A 19,152-nucleotide genomic window follows, 5' to 3' on the forward strand; every position below is an offset into this window, starting at 1 on the left:
GGGAGCTTCCAGATGCCACAAGTGTGGCCCTTTAAAAAAAAAGCAAAAAATTGTTCCCGTCATGGCTCAGTGGTTAATGAATCCAACTAGGAACCATGGGGTTGCGGATTTGATCCCTGGCCTTGCTCAGTGGGTTCAGGATCCAGCGTTGCCATGAGCTGTGGTGTAGGTCACAGACGCAGCTCGGATCCCACATTGCTGTGGCTCTGGCATAGGCCAGTGGCTACAGCTCCGATTAGACCCCTAGCCTGGGAACCTCCATATGCCTCGGGAACGGCCCAAGAAATGGCAGAAAGACAAAAAAAAAAAGGCAAAAAAATATATATATGACTTGTATTGGACTACCATATCTGTACAAATATTTTTCATTTTTTAATTTGTATACTTACTAAAGAGTACTTTTTTATAGAAGTTCAATTCAGAACTTAATTTTTATACAAATTCAATTCTGGATTTAAGGAAGTTTATTTGAACTGCAGATCTACTCTAAGAAGAAACTTGTGGGTACAGAAAGAACTGGGACTCTCGGTCATGCCTGCTAATGTTTTCCAGTGTGGCTGCCATTTTACATTTCCTCCGAAGGTGCACGGAAGTTCTAATACCTGCACTTCCTCATCACCACTTGTTAGCACTGTGGTGGTTTTATTGGGGGGCGAGGAGTAACGATCCTCATGAGTGTGAGGTGATAACTGGTAGTTTTGATTTGCATTTCTTTAATGATTACAGTATTAAGCACCTTTTATATGCTTGTTGGCCATTTCGATGGCATCTTTGAGGAAAGGTCTATTCACATCCTTTGCCCATTTTTAAAATCTGGTTATTTGCTTTTTTTGTTGAGTCCTAGGAGTTCTTTATGTATTCTGGATGTTAACCCCAAGTTAGACCTACGATTTGTAAATATCTTTTCCCACTCTGTAGGTTGCCTTTTTATACCGTTGATTGTGTTCTTTGATGCAGAGACATTTTTGATGTAGCTCAATTTGTCTCTTTTTATTTTTCCTGCCTCTGTTTTTGATGTCATATTCAGGACATTCTTGCTATCTCCAATGTCATGAAGCTTTTCCCTATTATGTTTTCTTCTAAGAGTTTCTCAGTTTCAGGTCTTTTTTTTTTTTTTTTTTAATAAACTTTCCTGGACTACCTGAAGTATAGTTGTGTTAGTGTCAGGTCTTTGATCCATCTTGAGTTAATTTCTGTATATGGTATAAGATACCTAACTTCATATTCTGCATGTCTTAAAAATACTCTTTTAAACAAAAGGCTTAAATATGATTGACATTTCCAGTTAAAACCCAAATTGAAGTCTCCTAATGTAGACAGAATTTAAATGTGTGTATTTTATTTTTTACTGTACATTTATTAAAACTAGCCTCAATAAAATATCTTAATAGGACCATAAAAGTCAGCTTGTTGCCTGACCTTGAAGAATGACTCCAAACTTTAAAAGTGTAAACTCTTGGAGTTCCTGTTGCGGCTAAATGGTTAAGGAACCCAACTAGCGTCCATGAGGACTCAGGTTCGATCCCTGGCCTCTCTCAGTGGGTTAAGGATCTGATGTTGCCATGAGCTGTAGTGTAGATCGAAGATGCATCTCGGATCCCACGTAGCCATGGCTGTGGTGTAGGCCGGTGGCTACAGCTCCAATTGGACCCCTAGCCTGGGAACTTCCATATGCTGTGGGTACAGCCCTAAAAAAAACAATAAATAAATAAATAAATAAATAAATAAATAAATGTGTAACTCTTAAAATTGGCTTCACAGTGGAATCTCCCTTGGAACTTTTTAAAATTCTTGAAGACTGAGAGTTCCCATTGTGGCTCAATGATAATGAACCCAACTAATATCCATAAAGATGCAGGTTTGATTCCTAGCCTGACTCAGTGGATTAAGGATCTGGCATTGCTGTGAGCTGTGGTGTATGTAGGCCGGCAGCTGCAGCAATGATTCAACCTTTAGCATGGAAGCTTCCATATGCTGCAGGTGTGGCCCTGAAAAGACGTAATAGTAATAAATTAAAAATAAATAAATAAAAATCTTGACGACTGGGGTACACTTTTAAAGATTTGGGAGTTCCCACTGTGGTATGGTGTGTTAAGAATCTGACTGCAGCCATTCGGGTCACTGCAGAGGTGTGGGTTCAATCCCTGGCCTGGTGCAGTGGGTTAAAGATCTGGTGTTGCCACAGCTGCAGGGTAGGTATGGCTATGGCTCAGATTCAGTCCCCGGCCAGAGAAATACCATATGACATGGACGCAGTCATACACTAAATAAATAAAGATTTGATTCAGTAGGCCAGGTCTAGGATTTGACTCAGGCATTTGTCTTACTCACAAAATCAAGTTGATTGTGAAAGTTAGATGGCTTTACGAACCGTAGTCCTAGGATAGTCTTAGACTTTAGCTTTTTTTTTTTTTCCCCCCTTGGAAGAAAAACAATTCTAATTCATTTTTAAAGTGACAATGAGAATGGTGTAAAATTCTGTCCTGGACACTAAGGAATTTAAAAAAGATCCTGTATTTTTCATCCTGCTAATGATCTGGGTAAGAGTGTGTTAGCATAGAGGTATATATCCCTTTCCTAATTTCCTGTTGACAGCCATAACTTTAATGTTGATAGAAGCCTAATAAGCTCAAGAGAAAAAGGAAGCATATCACTTCCGATGTGGCAAACAAGCCACTGGCAGAATCTTTTTGCTGAGTGCTGGCTGGGCAAGAAGTAAGGAGAAGAGTGTGACTGGATAGGCAGAGACGACTCTCATTAGCAGCATTAACTTATGCTACTATTTTATTTGGTCAGAATCTCCTTCCCCATGCAAACCCCTTGAATTATACCTTCCAAGGTGGCAGATTTGGTGCCTGGAGAACTGTGCCTTACTTTCAGCAGATTGAGTAGGTCCAGGTCAAGCTAGGGAGTGATCTGGCCTTGAAAAGCCCAGATAACTACTTCTAGTTTTCTGTGGTAGCTGACACATTAGGATGCTCTGGGAAACTGGGCACAGCAGGGACTCTTCTCATGACTGACTTACAGGCTGAAAAGCTGCTTGTTTCTATCAAAGTGACAGGAGACAGGTTTATTCGTTATTTATAATTTCCTGAGTACCATCCAGGGTGTGTATGGCTTTAAAGGGGAAGATAATTGATTGAAGTCTGCAGAAGCCCCCACAGACACGATTCCCCAGAACAGTGATGGCAATTAGCCTGAGGTGGCATGGGCTTCATGGACAGAACAGACTCAGCTCAGATGGATACCTGAGCCCTAATTGTCTGAAATGTGAGGAATTCCCTTCTTTGAGCTCTCAGGAAATCTTAACTTTTCTCTTCTTTGTCTCCGATGTTCCCATAATATCCTTGAACCTGAAGTCAAGCAAAAACACATCTAAAAATATATATAAGGGGAGGAAGTTAGACTATTGCCCATACTCAGTTCAGAGAAAACAGCCAATCAGAAAAATGAGGAAGTTTTCTTTCTCAACACCCACCTTAGGAGCCTGATATTTTAGTAGGGGGTTTGTTTGTTTGTTTTTGTTTTTGTTTTTCCTGCTCTTTAGAACCACACTCACAGCATATAAAGGAGTTCCCAGGCTAGGTAGGGGTTGAATCAGAGCCGCAGCTGCCAGCCGCAGCTGCCAGCCGCAGCCACAGCAACACAGGATCTGAGGTGCGTTTGTGAGCTACACTGCAGCTCATGCCAACGCCAGATCCTTAACCCACTGAGCAAGGCCAGGGATCGAACTCGCATCCTTATGGATACTAGTCGGATTCATAACCTGCTGAGCTACGGCAGAAACTTCCTTTAGTGTTTTTTGTGTTTTACTATGCCAGTGGCAGGTAGTTCAAAGATGACCAGAAGACTGTCCCATCTTTAAGACCTTCTAATATGGAAGACAGTTACATACTAAGACTTAACATATTAGGGAAAGATTTTATAATAGAGGATTAATAACCTGGAGTAATTTGGAAAGGCTTTTATCTCTCTATCCACAGTCCTCAGCACATACTATGTGCCCAATAAATGTTTCTAGGTGTAGATTATGGGAGTTCCTGTCGTGGTTCAGTAGTTAACGAAACCAGCTAGTATCCATGATGATGCTGGTTCAATCCCTGGCATCGGAATCTGGCATTGCCGTGAGCTGTGGTGTAGGTTGCAGATGCAGCTCAGATCCTGTGTTGCTATGGCTGTGGTGTAGGCCAGCAGCTACAGCTCTGACTCAACCCCGAGCTTGGGAACTTTCATATGCTGAGGTGCAGCCCTAAAAAGACAAAAGGCAATAAATAAATTAAATAAATAAATTAAAAAAAATAAATGTAGATTATGATGCTAACTCTATTAGGTCTTGGATGTGTTCTCCTCTGGTTCATTCCCAGGGCCATGGTGTTTTAATGGGACCATGGGCTGGGGAAGTGAAATGATTAATGTGCTTAAACCCCTAGCCTGGGAACCTCCATATGCCAGGAGTGCTGCCCTAAAAGAGACAAAAAGACAATATGTATATATATATATTCTCTTTGAGTCGAAAAGTGCACTGACATCACATCTCAGAAACAGACCTCCTACACCTCCCCTAACACTTTGGAAATAAGAAATGCATAGGCTGTCCCAGATATCTGTGTGTGCTGGTGATTAAATTTTTGTCATCGAGTCTCAGTGTCGAAAGACCCCCTTAAGTTTCCCACTCTCCTTCAACATTTGGCTCTTCCCTCCAACATCCCTGTCAAGTTGTCACCCATGCCAGCCTTGGAAACATTCAATGATAGACTCCTCTTTTCTTGACTTGGCATCCCTTCTATCTGTGAAAACTCCATTAGAAATGTCTTCCTTCCATTGAGGCAACATCTGTCTTCCTTACGTTCCACTCCTCGGGGGGCCTTGCAGAGTCAGTTTCATCCTGTGTCCCCCCCACACACACCCCAATTTCTAAAGGCAGTGCTCATGTCTCTCTGACTTTTCTGGGCTGTTCGGCCCCCTTTTCTTCACGTTCCCCGCATGACATGCATTCTCTTCAACTCAACTAGTATCTTCTAAGAGCTATGTGCCTGGCAACACACTGAAGATAGGTGGTGTGTCTCTGCTTAAATGTGGGCACATCTGGGCTTCTCCTCCAGGGTTCCTAAGCTGTTGTCTATTTTTTAAGCTTTCTCAGGATGAGAAAATGGTGGAGAAGGTGGTCAGGAGTGGCTGATTTGTTTCATCATGAGAAAGCATCGTTAGTGTTAGAAGAGAAACGGCAAAATTTCAATTATATCTCTAATCCCCAAAGAAAATAGCATAAAATAAATTACACGACTAGGTTTAGCATTTAAGAAATAGAGTTATTAAGCCTTCTTCAGGATGTCTCAGCAGTTCAGGAGGACTTTTAAGACCATTTTATTTAGGAATATCGGAAATAGGGAGTTCCTGTTGTGGCTCAGTGGTTAACAAATCAGACTAGGAACCATGAGGTTGTGGGTTTGATCCCTGGCCTCACTCAGTGGGTTAAGGATCCAGCGTTGCCGTGAGCTGTGGTGTGCGTCGCAGACATGGCTTGGATCCCGAGTTGCTGTGGCTGTGGCAGGCGGCTACAGCTCCAATTAGATCCCTAGCCTAGGAACCTCCATATGCCGCAGAAGCAGCCCTAAAAAAGGCAAAAAGACAAAAAAAAAAAAAGAATGTTGGAAATAATAGGCCTGAATGGTGAAGTGAAAAAAAAATCCTATGTTGGTCTTTATGGAGGGTTGAAATTAGACTTTAAGACTTTAACCTAGGTGTTCCCCCTATTGTGCAGTGGGTTAAACATCTGATTGCTTAATCTGGCCTGGGAGCTTCCAGATGATATCGGTATGGCCCTAAAACATTAAAAAAAAAAAAATTTTTTTTAACCTAAACTCCAAAAGTGTACTTTCGTTCCTAACGGTAAAGAAAAACATACCTGTAAGTGGTCAGGTCTTACTCACTAGTTAAATAAACAAGTGTAGTCTGTATTTATATAAGCGTAAAAACCAGTTTCCCTTGAAGTAAAATTTTTCAATAGCAAAAATGTGGTTAAAAAATAAAACAGGCAACAGTTTTCACTTCCTTAGCAGATGAGTACACAATGCTCTTCTTGTATGAATTTCCATTAAATTACTTACCTTCCTTTAACATTAAGTAGGAAATTAAAGAATTAAATTAGTTGCCAATGTTTACTGTACTTCACAAGGTGCATGGCCCCAAACCAAATGCTGCCAGAGATATACTCATAAAAGCATCTAATGATATGTTAATGGATTTTTAAGTTTAACACATAGAAGGCTAGTAATTCAAACAAGAGAAACCACTTCCCATGGTGGCTCAGCAGAAACTGACTATCATACATGAGGATGCAGGTTTGATCCCTGGCCTCGCTCAGTGGGTTAAGGATCCAGCATTGCCATGAGCTGTGCCGTAGGTCACAGACACATCTAGGATCTGGTGTTGCTGTAGGCCAGCAGCAACAGCCCAGATTCGATGCCTAGCCTGGGAACCTCCATATGCCTTGGGTTCAGCCCTAAAAAAGACAAAAAAAAAAAGAAAAAAGAAAAAAAAATAGAGAAACAGTCAACTCTTTCTAATAAAAAGTCGCAGACATGAGTTTCTGCTGCAGTGCAGTGGGTTAAGGAACCAGTGTTGTCTCTGCAGTGGCTTGGGTTGCTGCTGAGGTGCAGGTTCAATCCTTGGCCTGACACAGTAGGTTAAGGACCCTGAGTTGCTGCATCTGTGATGCAGTTTGCATCACAGATTTGATCCCTGGCCCAGGAACTTCCATGTACCATAGGCTAGGCCAGGAAAAAAAAAGTTGCAAATGGTCATCCCATAACAACTACATGTATGAATAATTGACTTGGGGATTGCATACCTCAGGGAAGTAATTTGGTAAATTTTTATAGAAATAACATCTATCTTGGAGTTCTCTGGTAGCTTAGTGGGTTAAGGATCTGGCATTGTCACTACTGTGGTGAGGGTTGCTGATGTGGCGAGGGTTCAATCCCTAGCCCTGGAACCTCCACATGCCACAGGTGTGGCCAAAAAAAGAAATGTCCTTTTGTGGACCTGTAGACGGGGTGGTGTGTGCTGCGGGGGGGCGGGGGGGGGGGGGGGATCTGTAGGGAGATGATAGTAGGCGATGGAGGGAAGCACTCAGGATGGGTGTCAGGGGGCCTAGCTCTTGGTTATCAGCTGGAAGTGTAGATTTTAAGCAGATATTTACCAGTCTGGCCTCTGCAGTTTCCTCTATAAACTGGCACAGTTAAGCTGGATGAACTCTAAGACTCCTTCTAGACCAGTGATATTCTACTCCCTTCTCCATTTACTGCTAAAACATCCTGCTGTGTTTCCATGTGCTCTCATTTCTTCTTTTTATGTTTCAGCAACCTGTTCATTTCAAAAAGTCCACAGTTGATGGAAACAAAATTTTGGGGGGGGTGAGCACACAGCTGTGTATACAGAAGTAGAAATATAATGTACATGTGACCCATATATAGTGTTATAAACCAGTGTTACCTCAATTAAAAAAAAATCCCCAAAAGTCAGCAGTTGGATAAAATTCATCTAAGAAAGCATAAGAGTCCTCAGCTTAGCATTTTCCTTCCCCTGATCTACACAGAAAATAAATTGTCTGATACAGAGAAATACAAGGAGATGGTTAATTTATCCCTAAAAAGCTCTATCTCCATATGTAAAAACTAGTGTGCTGATGTCAAAAAATGTCTTAACCTTCAAAATGTTGACTTGGATGTAATTGACTTTGGTCTCTCCTACTGTCTGTGCAATGATTATACCCTTAGCTCCCTTTGCTAATGAGCTGGGGTGCAGTACAGTGGAATCACAGGGACCCAATCCCCTTTGGGACATCAGAGTAAGTGGCTGAGAAGAATAGGAGAAATGTGACCTTAGGGTGGTGGATGGATAACACATCTCCCAATCTGGCAGAGGCTCAGGACTGTCATAAATACACAAAGTGAGTTTCATGGTCCCCTAAGCTAGTCTCATGAGCTGTTCCTTGAAAGTGTGTCATGGTCAAGTGTTTTTCTGGTTCAAAAAACCCGGACTACTACACATCCTCTTGCAGTATGCCAATGGCATTAGCATAGTAAAATCTTCCAGAACTATTTTTGAATGGAAGGAATGCTTCGCCTCCTGTCTCCAAAACTTGATCACAGAAACCATTTTTTTCTCAGAATACCTACACATTCCCTGGAACTAAGGTTCTGCAGAAGTTCTCGGGGGACGTGCTGAAGACGTTCATCATCGTCTCTTCCCTGGGGAAAGACAGAGGACATGGTACTTAGGTATCATTTCTTGGCTCTGAGGGAACACACCCAGCTCTCCAGCTACATGTAAACTATTCAGTACTGTTTTTAAAATACTGATCTTTTGGTCTCATCCCAAACCAACTCAATCAGGATCTATGGGGTGGGTCTGCTCATGAGTGGTTTTTTTTTTTTTTTTTACTTTTAAATTTTATTGTAGTTTTTTTAGAGTATAGTTGATTTACAGTGTTGTGTCCATTTCTGCTGTACAGCAAAGTGACACAGTCATATATGTATATATATATATATGTGTGTGTGTATATATATATATACATTCTTTGTCTTATAGTATCGTCCATCATGGTCTATTCCAAGAGACTGGATATAGTTCCCTGTGCTATACAGTAGGACCTCATTGCTTATCTGTTCTAAATGTAATAGAAACGCCCCAGGTGCTCTAGGTTTGAGAACCACCAGCTGAAGGAACCACGGGATAGTTGTGAATGCTGGTAAGGTCTTCTAATGAGTGGATTGCAAGAATTCCCCACCATGAGAGAACCTCTGGTGCACCTCAGTTAAGCTCCATTTAAAATCCAAGGGGGGTAGTTCCCATTGTGGTACAGTAGAAACAAATCTGACTAGTATCCATGAGGATGTCAGTTCCATCCTGGCCTCGCTCAGTGGGTTAAAGATCTGACATTGCCGTGAGCTGTGGTGTAGGTCACAGACACGGCTCAGATCCCACTTTGCTGTGGCTGTGGTGTAGAGTGGCAGCTGCAGCTCTGATTTGACTCCTAGCCTGGGAACTTCCATATGCTGCAGGTGCAGTCTTAAAAAGGGCAAAATAAATAAATAAATAAAGCCCTGGGGGCTATGGGACAATATGATCTATGTAGAAAAGAAGCCAGTTTCCCTTTTCCCTACTTCCTAAACCAGGGAGGCTACAAAGGATAGATGCCACCACATTCTGGCAGCATAAGCCCCAGCTGCTGTCCTCAGGCTGAGGTCTTTCTCCATGGCCTATATGCAGGGGTTGTACATCTTCAGAGAGATGAAGCTTCTTGCCCACACAGCTCTGCAAAGAACTAAGGTTTTGCAGAGAAGCCCTACAATCCTTTGCTGGCATTCTCCAGGGTCCCTTTCCAGCCTCCTGCCCTCAACAGCTGTTCTCATGAGTGGAAGAAGGCATCTTTCTAGGTGCCATCTAAAACTGTGTGGGGAGCACAGACTGAGCCTCAGGCTACAGTTGGACCTAAATCTGCTGTTGCTGAATAATCCAGGGGAGAAGGAAAAGAGAGCTTGTCTTCCTCTTAAATCTTGCTGCTTGCATGCCTCCCGGAGGTCAGAAAGCAGAAGTGAGGTTGGTGACAATGACCTCTCCATTTTATGGGGGAAATCAAAGAGACATGACAGCAAACACCCATTGGAATGAGGCAACATAACAAAAGAATAGGAACAATAGCCCAAATGGTTTCAACCTTCACACACTCCAAAAGAAGTGGAGAAAGAAAAGTTTGCTTGTCCAACATTTTCCAGGTAGAAAGTTGAAATTTGAAAAAATGAAATTAGCTTTTCCTCTCTCTAATTACCTCAGTGATGATGGCAAGGGTATTTTCTCTTGATTGTCAGTCTTCTGGTTTGTAGCATAATAGTATCTACTGCTTCCAGTCCTTTGTGTCTTAAAAGAAAGCTAGAAAAATCCATCCATGGTGGTCAGATGCAACTGAGCAAGGTGGTCTTTGAAGGGAAATAGTAATGAAACTTTCATTTTCCTTTCGATACTATTATTATTATTATTTTTTTTTTTTGTCTTTTTAGGGCCGCACCTAAGGCATATGGAGCTTCCCAGTCTAGGGGTCAAATTAGAGCTGTAGACACTGGCCTACACTGTGGCCAGATCTGCCACATGTGAGCTCATGGCAACACCAGATCCTGAACCCACTGATCGAGGCCAGGGACTGAACCTGCACCCTCATTGATACTGTCAGATTTGTTTGCGTTGAGCCACCACGGGAACTCCTCAATACTATTAAATCAGTGCTTGCTTAGTAGGTGGAAAGAACGGGGTGAATCCCAGGGCGAAGTCTTTTTTTTTAATTGAAGTATAGTTGATTTACAATACTATATGCGTTTCACATGTACAGCACACTGATTGAGCATTTTTACAGACTGCACTTTATTAAATGTTATTACAAAATACTGGCCCTAATTCCCTGGGCTATACAGTGTGTCCTTGTGGCTTATCTATTTTATATATATAGTTGTTGTAATTTCTAATCCTATACCCCTAACTTGCCCCTCCCCCACTTCCCTCTACCCTCTAGAACCACCAATTCTGTTTCTGTTTTGTTATATACATTCATTTGTATTATTTTTTAGATTCCACATATAAGTGATATTACATAGTATTTGTCTTTCTCTGTCTGACTTATTAACTAAGCACAAAATTCTGTATGGCTAATACATACCATATCTTCTTGCAATCCATTTGTCTTTTGATGGACACTTGGTTGGCTTCCATGTCTTGGCTATTATAGATAGTGCTGCTTTGAACACTGGGGTGCATATATCTTTTTGCATGACTGTTTTCATCTTTTCTGATATATACCCAGGAGTAAAATTGCTGGGTCATATGATAGATGTCTTTAGTTTTTTTGAGAAAACTCCATACTGTTTTCCACCAGTTTACCTTCCCACCACCAGTGTAGGAGAGTTTCTTTTTCTCTATATCCTCACCAGCATTTGTTACTTGTAGACTTTTTGATGATAGCCATCCTGACAGATGTGAGGTGATATCTCATTGTGGTTTTGATTTGCATTTCTCTAACTAATTGTGACACTGTGCATCTTTTCATTGCCAGGCCCAAGTCTTGCCAAGATAGAAAGAATTCAGGGGAAGATTCCATAGGAATTTGCTTTAGGCTATGTTTTAGAAAATTGCCTTAGTGGTTTAATTTAAATTAGTTTAGACAAATCAGTTCAAGTAATGATAAAGCATTTCTGAAGGATAATTAGAGCAAAATGGAAACAGCTTTGTGACATTTCTGTAACGGACAACAAAGCTAGTGAAATACAAAGCAAATCTACTTAGATTAAGGAAAGTAGAGAAGCTCGTATTCCTCTGGCAAATGTGCCTTCAGAATCCTGTATTAACTTATATTTCAAGTAAGCACTGAAGCTTTGGAGATTTTAAAAATAAACATGTAAAAAGCCTTGGCTACAACCAAAAAAAAAAAAAATGCATTTAGCCAGAGAACAAAGGTTGTAGAAAGAAGTTTGTGAAATCCTTGTTATACAGAAGTTTCCTAATAGAGCCTCCTCATTAAGGTCAAGTAGACTATAGGCATAAACACGGTTGGAGTTAAAGATGTCTTGTTAAGGCAATTCCCTCGATGGCACAGCGGGCTAAGGATCCAGGATTTCTTCAGCTCCTTAGGTCATAGCTGCTGCTCATAGTCAATCCCTGGCCTGGGAACTTCCATATGCCTTGGGAGTGGCCCAAAAAAAAAAAAAGGGGGGGGGGTTTCTAATAACATTATCAAAATCACACAGGGAAAAAGAAGGAAGGATTGTAATTTATTCTCTTTCAAATAGCAACCTCTTCTCTACCATCCTCTCTTACCTCTTTTATTTCTGTCTCACTTTCTTCATTTTCATCCCCACTGATTGACAGAGATTACAGTTTGAATTGTTGCAATATGTATTCCTTTACAAAATTAAAGCCTGTATCTGTAGGACATATTCAGGTCAATAAAAATAGTATTATTAGGTCTGCAGTGTGTACACGTGCATGCACACACAATCTCCTAGAAAGGGTGGTTCTATACTGTGGTATCCCTACCATTGCTGAAATGTGAACATAATTTAACATTAAAGGGGAAAGTCAAGAGTAGACCTTGATCTCTGGATCCAGCAAACCGTTGCTCCTTTCCTGACTGAGCCATTGGGAAGAGATGGTTTATGTGGCAGAAAGATGCTCTAAGGAATGTGAATGAAGAGGTCTAGCCAAATAGGAATAAAATTACGAAGATGACTGTTAAATAGAAGTTACATTTTTTTGAGCACCAGGTGCTATAAACTACAACAGTCTGGATTTTCTCAGCAGGTGACTGTCAGAGAAACTTCTTGCTTCTCAGTGTGAAATTACTAATAGGTAAATGAAATCAATGAGCTGGAATCTAGTTAGACAGAAAATAGTTTGAGGTAAAGGGAGCTTCTAAGCCTGGCTAGGTGTGATCACATTTTGACCTTTGCTTTTTGGTTTAGACATTAATTTGGTGAGCCTTTTCCCTACGAATTGCTCGAGTCAGCTCTCTCCCTCTCTCAATGTACTGCACGCGGATGTGTTTTCCTTAATCTCCCCTAAATTTCACATCATTGATTTAGCCCACCAACTAAGCTTTTTACTTCTTTAAGGTATTTCAGAACTTTGGTTCTGTTATCCGTTGTAGGAATTTTCCTCTCTGTTTTAATGCCAGCCATTTAAGTTACAAATCCATGATGCCGTCAATCACATTGTCAATTAAGATGTGGAGCAGAGTGGGATTAACGAGAAAGTCTGGCAGCACTCGACTGGAAACTGAGGAAGCTTTAGCCTTTACGTGATGCTTATTCCTGAGCCCGTGGAGCCCTTCAGCAATCACTTTTATTTTATTTTTTTTTTTACATATTAGAACCTCGTAAATCAACTATAATAGAAAAAATAAAAATCTTAAATAAATCCTGGCAGCAGATAATGTCAGGTAGAGTGTAGATTTGATCATGGTATTGCCCCATCTCAGTCCTGTTGGTTTTAGTTGTCATTGATATTGGCTTGTAGTTTTGTTTTATTTTATTTTATGCATGTTTTTATCTTTTTTAGGGCTGCATCCCCGGCATATGGAAGTTCCCAGGCTAGGTGTCCACTTGGAGCTACAGCTGTCAGCCTACACCACAGCCAGGGCAATGCAGTATCCAAGCCACATCTGTGACCTAGGCCACAGCTCATGGCAACACCAGATCCTAGACCCACTGAGCAAGGTCAGGGATTGAACCTGCGTCCTCATGGGTACTAGTCAGGTTCATTTCCACTGTGCCACGATGGGAACTCCTTGGTTTTACTTTAACAAGCCTTTGTGTGTATATGTGTGTGTGTGTGTGTGTGTGTGTGTGTGTATTTGTCTTTTTGACATTTCTTGGGCCGCTCCCACGGCATACGGAGGTTCCCAGGCTAGGGGTCCAATCGGAGCTGTGGCTGCCAGCCTACGCCAGAGCCATAGCAACGCAGGATCCAAGCCGCCTCTGCGACCTACACCACAGCTCACGGCAACGCCAGATCGTTAACCCACTGAGCAAGGGCAGGGATCGAACCTGCAACCTCATGGTTCCTAGTCGGATTCGTTAACCACTGCGCCATGACGGGAACTCCTTGTATTTTTTCTTTTAAAGACGGGATTCTAATTTTTGATCACCAATGTGTGTTAAGAGCTCAAACCACAGATGCTGGCAGCACGTATAACATCTTATTTGCCACGTACATTGTCTAGAATACTTTGATGTTCACTTATGCTCTAAGTAATATGGTTCCTATGGCTCCCACTTTGATGACCAAGATGTTGCCCTCAGCTGTTTTCTCCCCATTGTCCTCTCCAGGCTCTAGTTTTACATTTTGGGTGTAGGGGTGGGGATGTTACTTCTTTCTCCTCAGAATTCTCTATTTCAGTTTTTTCATCACTTTGGCAAGCTGCTATCCTTTGGCAGGAGTGCATCTTTTTCAGTATCTTAAGGAACTAGGAAACTAACTCTTTTTTTTTTTTTTTTCCCCAATATTATCCCAGGAGCTTTGAAGAGTGAATAGTTTTTAATCTTTCTTTTAGGGCTGCACCCTCGGCATATGGAAGTTCCCAGGCTAGGAGTCAAATCAGGGCTGCAGCTGCTGGCCTACGCCCCAGCCACAGCAATGCAGAATCCTTAACCCACTGAGCAAGGCCAGGGACCGAACCCACATCCTCATGGTTCCTAGTCAGGTTAATTACTGCTGAGCCACAATAGCAACTCCAAGTGAGTCATTTTTAGATTGGAAAAAAAGTAAAAAGAAGGACAAATGAAGGTACACAAAGTAAGAATGATCATCCTAGTTTGAGAATAGAGAAAAGATAAGCCTTTCAAAAATAAAGTAATAGAATATATGATTATAAAAGGTGAAAGAAGGGGACCTGGAAAACTCAAATATATTATGAAATCTGATACCACATTTGTATCATCTGCCTCTGTTTAGCAAAATGTTTTAAACATGGCATGAAGGTAATACATCTAGCACACTGCTCCTTGTCTCTCTCACTTACCTAGTTGAGGACAGACTTTTAGAGGAATTATATGACTTTAGAAGGACCTCTCTGTTTTGACAACATACCTCAAACCATCATGGCTGCTCCTTAGCCCAGATAATACTTGCTTGTGAGATGCTCTCTGCTATTAATCTGATGAAAATAGATGCAAAGGCCAACTATAATGTAAAGATTACATCTTTAATTTTTAAATTTCCTTAAGCTGAAAAATACTATTTTCTAAGGCCCAAAACAATCTCTGTTATCCAGGATTTTGGAGATCTGACTCTAGCGTGCTACCTCACAGACAACCTTAGTTTATTTTATGCCTAGGACTGAAAGTCAGCCTCGTCTTTTCTGTCTTATTTTTCTGTACTCTATACATTATCCCTTTTCTGTTTTTTTGGATGTGAATAAGATAGATATACCTATTTTTCTGGAATGGTTGGGGCTAACAGAAAAACGTAAACATAATGTTCCCAGAATCTTTTAATCATCCTGTGATTTCATGCTTTCTTCTGTGTTATTCTGACACTATTAGATTACCTTAGTTATTTGGATTCCAAAACCTCCCTGAACACTGCCAGAACAGACCTATATCTTGCATTTAGCACCATCCTAGGCAGTGTACCACCCACATTTTTTTGACATGTGGGTAATGTTCAATCAAGGAAATTAACAACATTTATATACTGTTTTGTATGTTGGACGATAGCTCGTCGAGTCCTTGCTTTCCTTATTTGAATATTTCAGTTTTTGACTTCTCTGTTGAGCTAAGTTTTTTCAACTTGCATAACCTTCTGTCATGTCCTTGGTTTGAAGAATTGTACCATAAGCATTATACCAGTGAATTGAAGCTTAGTGCTGGAAAGAAACTTGCAGTTGTTTTAGTTGGACCATTGTCTTACAAGGCTATATATACTTCCCACAAACCACAAAGAGTTTGAAGTCAAAGGCAGCGCTTAGACTGTGTGACTAGCTCTCAATCCAGGGCAAAAGGGACAGGGCAGCTTTGCTAAAGACCAGGTACATGGTTTAGAAGTAAGGAAGGCCATCAGTCAAGACTCTTTCCTTATGGCAACCTCTCTTCCCAACACTGAGTGGTGAAGCACTCACGTAGACCCATCTGCTCTGTACTAGGCTATTTATTTATTTATTTATTTATGCTTTTCAAGGCCATACCTGCAGCATATGGAAGTTCCCAAGCTAAGGGTTGAATCAGAGCTGCAGCTGCTCGCCTGCACCGCAGCCACAGCAATGCAGGATCCTTAACCCACTAAGCAAGGCCAGGGATCGAACCCACATCCTCATAGATACTGGTCGGGTTCATTACGGCTGAGCTACAATAGGAACTCCGAGTGAGTAGGTTTTTTGTTTGCTTGTTTGTTTCTTTTTTGTCTTTTTAGGGCTGCACCCATGGCGTATGGAGGTTCCCAGGCTAGGGGTCGAACTGGAGTTGTAGCTATGGGCCTATACTACAGCCGCACAAACATCAGATCCAAGCCATATCTGTGACCTACACCACAGCTCAAGGCAATGCCAAATCCTTAACTCACCGAGCAAGGCCAGGGATTGAACCTGCATCCTCATGGATGCCAATGGGAACTCCCTATATGCCATGTTATTTATAGCTTTAACAACATATGCATGCTATATATCAAGCATATTTTTCTCTATTTTCTAAGACATGAGTTATAGGGAGCAACCTGGCAGTGTCACTTCAGAAACAATTGACACAGATGAACTGTCTGGGTGGGTTCTGTTCACAAAAGGAATGAACCCACACTTATGAATGTGTTCAATGAGAGGTGACATTTGTTGTGGTTGGAAGTGTTCCCTACGTTGGGATTGCCACAGCCCTCCCTGTGCTGGCTCATTAGTTGTGATTATTAGTGAATATGTTAGCTGCTGAAACCCAAAAAGAGTGTCTCCCAGTAGGTAGAATTTTATTTTTCTCTCATTTAGGAGACTGGAGGTGCTAGGTTCCTGCCATCTTGTTCTGTCCCCACCACCAAGGTGACTCTCCTCATCTGCACAAGCTGCACAGCTATTTTGAGAGGAGATAGAGGGCATTCCCTTTCCTTTTGAGCAGGTGGGAATTGCATACACCACTTCCTCTTGGGGTCTACTGTGGAAGGATTAGCCCTGGGTCCAAACGTAAATGCAAGGGAAGCTCGGGCATATGGGCTCCAGTGGGATGGCCCTGTGCCCACATAAAACTCCATAACTTTGAAGACAAGAAGAATGAGGAATTCCCATTGTGGCTCAGCAGTTACAACCCCAACTAGTATCCATGAGGATGCAGGTTTGATCCCTGGCCTCGTTCAGTGGGTTAAGGACCCAGCATTGCCATGAGCTGTGGTATAGGCACAGACTCGGCTCGAATCCAGTGTTGCTGCGGCAGTGGCATAGGCTGGCAGCTTCAGCTCTGATTCGATCCCTAGCCTGGAAAATTCCATATGCCACAGGTGAGGCCCTAAAAAAAAAACAGAAGAAGAAGAATGAAGCTAGAGGAAGAGCTAGCCACCAGGCATACTCAGCCAATTTCTTTTTATTTTATATTTATTTATTTTTATTTATTTATTTGTCTTTTTGTATTTTTAGGGCCCCACCCACAGCATATGAAGGTTCCCAGGCTAGGGGTCTAATCAGAGCTGGAGCCACCAGCCTACACCACAGCTCAGGGCAATGCCAGATCCGAGCTGAGTCTGTGACCTACACCACAGCTCACGGCAATGTTGATCCTTAACCCACCGAGCAAGGCCAGGGATTGAAACTGCAACCCCATGGTGTTCCTAGTTGGATTCGTTTCCACTGCACCACGATGGGAACTCCACACTCAGCCAATTTCTATCTCTTCTTGTATGATCTATGCCTACACCAGCAGATAGGCCATTCTTTACCATGAGATGACTCCCATAATAGAAATTGCATTTTCTGGCCTTCCTTTTTTTTTTGTCTTTTTGCCATTTCTTGGGCCGCTCCTGCGGCATATGGAGGTTCCCAGGCTAGGGGTTGAATCGCAGCTATAGCCGCTGGCCTACGCCAGAGCCACAGCAGCGCAGGATCCGAGCCACATCTGCAACCTACACCACAGCTCACGGCAACGCCGGATTGTTAACCCACTGAGCAAGGGCAGGGATCGAACCTGCAACCTCATGGTTCCCAGTCAGATTCGTTAACCACTGCACCACCACGGGAACTCCTTCTGGCCTTCTTAATGAGACTTAGAGTGAAGTCATGTGTGAAACACTTGGACTTGCTAATAATTACTTCCTGTCAAGTGTATCCATGACCACGTCTTCTTCCACACAGGCCCTGAATGTCTTATCGTTCGGAGCAGTAGATACAATGACTTGTATCCACCTTCCACAGTGCGTGGCGCAGTGTAGGAAGAGGATCCATGTCCGTGTCGTGGAATGTTCTGGATTAAATGTGGGGATGTGTTGCCCCATACCCTACTGTAAACTCTTCCTCTCTTTTTTCCTACCGCCTCTCCTTTCCAGCTTGATCACTCACGGCTTTGGCACCCCAGCAATATGCGCAGCCCTAAGCACTTTCCAAACAGTCCTCAGCGAGATGCTGAACTACTTGGAAAAACACACGACTCACAAAAACGGCGGAGCGGCAGATTCTGGCCAAGGACATGGCACCTCGGAGAAAGCCCCCCTGCGGAAAACTTCAGAGGCTGCCGTGAAAGAGGGCAAAACAGAAAAGACAGACTAGCTACATCAAACAGAATCTATTTCCAGAGAGTCTTGCTGCTGATATTTTTTCTAATATATATATCTTTGAGGGTGATTAATCTTCAGTGGACCAAATCTCTGCCCTCCCCCAGCCCTCCATAAAAAAACAAAAATGGAAATGAAAAATGAAACAAAAAAGGACAAAACTGAAAAAAAGACAAAAAAAAGGAAAACAGCAGTGTAATCGTGTGATGAAATTGTCACTTTTTAATTTTATGTTAAGATAAACTCCTTTTGTGCACGTAATTTATTGTTCCGGATTAGATACATCACAGTTTTTAAGCACTTCTGGACTTTGGAGAGGCAGTGTATGCTTTTTCACATCTAACTGATGCACTTTCTTATCCAGCTCTGTAGTTAGGGATCAGAAAGCATGACCAAACTGGAAGCCACCACCAGTGCTTAGAGCGCCAGTCTTTCTTGACTTAATTCCCGATTTCCAAAAGAGTGCCTCTTTCCATTAAATAGACCCATCTGGCAATCAATCCATCAATAAATGCTTTGGGAACTGAAAAGGACAGTCATGAATCTTTGTCCTGTGAATTGATAGTGATTTAAAAATTTTGGGTCACTGCTAGCCCACTTAACTATCTGTGCCTTGGTGGTATTTAAAAATTCCAGAAAACTGTCTCCTCTTTGGATGACTCTTCCCACCCCACCCTAGGTCCAGTCTTTTGTTTTTGCTTTTTTTTTTTTTAAAGAGACTCAGCAGAGTATTCAAGAGGTAAAAGATGACCTCTTCTATCCATTCTCCTCACACCCCCAACCTAACAGTTCAAGGAAACAGACCGTGCATGGTGGGTCAGGACAGGATGGACCCCGGCAGGTATAGCTCTGCCGCTCAGGCTCCCAATGGAA

The 19,152-nt window shown here is 42.1% G+C and overlaps 1 protein-coding gene across 1 annotated transcript in view; it reads left to right on the forward strand.

Annotated features, from left to right (window-relative positions):
- Positions 1-18,441, forward strand: part of TFAP2D (transcription factor AP-2 delta) — a 61,698-nt gene extending 43,257 nt beyond the window's left edge. Inside the window, exon 8 of the mRNA XM_047796622.1 lies at positions 18,055-18,441. Coding sequence (XP_047652578.1) covers positions 18,055-18,274 — 220 coding nt within the window. The 3' untranslated portion in view covers positions 18,275-18,441. The remainder of the gene's footprint in view (positions 1-18,054) is intronic.
- The last annotated feature ends 711 nt before the right edge of the window (positions 18,442-19,152 follow it).

Source organism: Phacochoerus africanus, chromosome 9 (assembly GCF_016906955.1).
Source record: "Phacochoerus africanus isolate WHEZ1 chromosome 9, ROS_Pafr_v1, whole genome shotgun sequence".
NCBI classification, from domain to species: domain Eukaryota; kingdom Metazoa; phylum Chordata; class Mammalia; order Artiodactyla; family Suidae; genus Phacochoerus; species Phacochoerus africanus.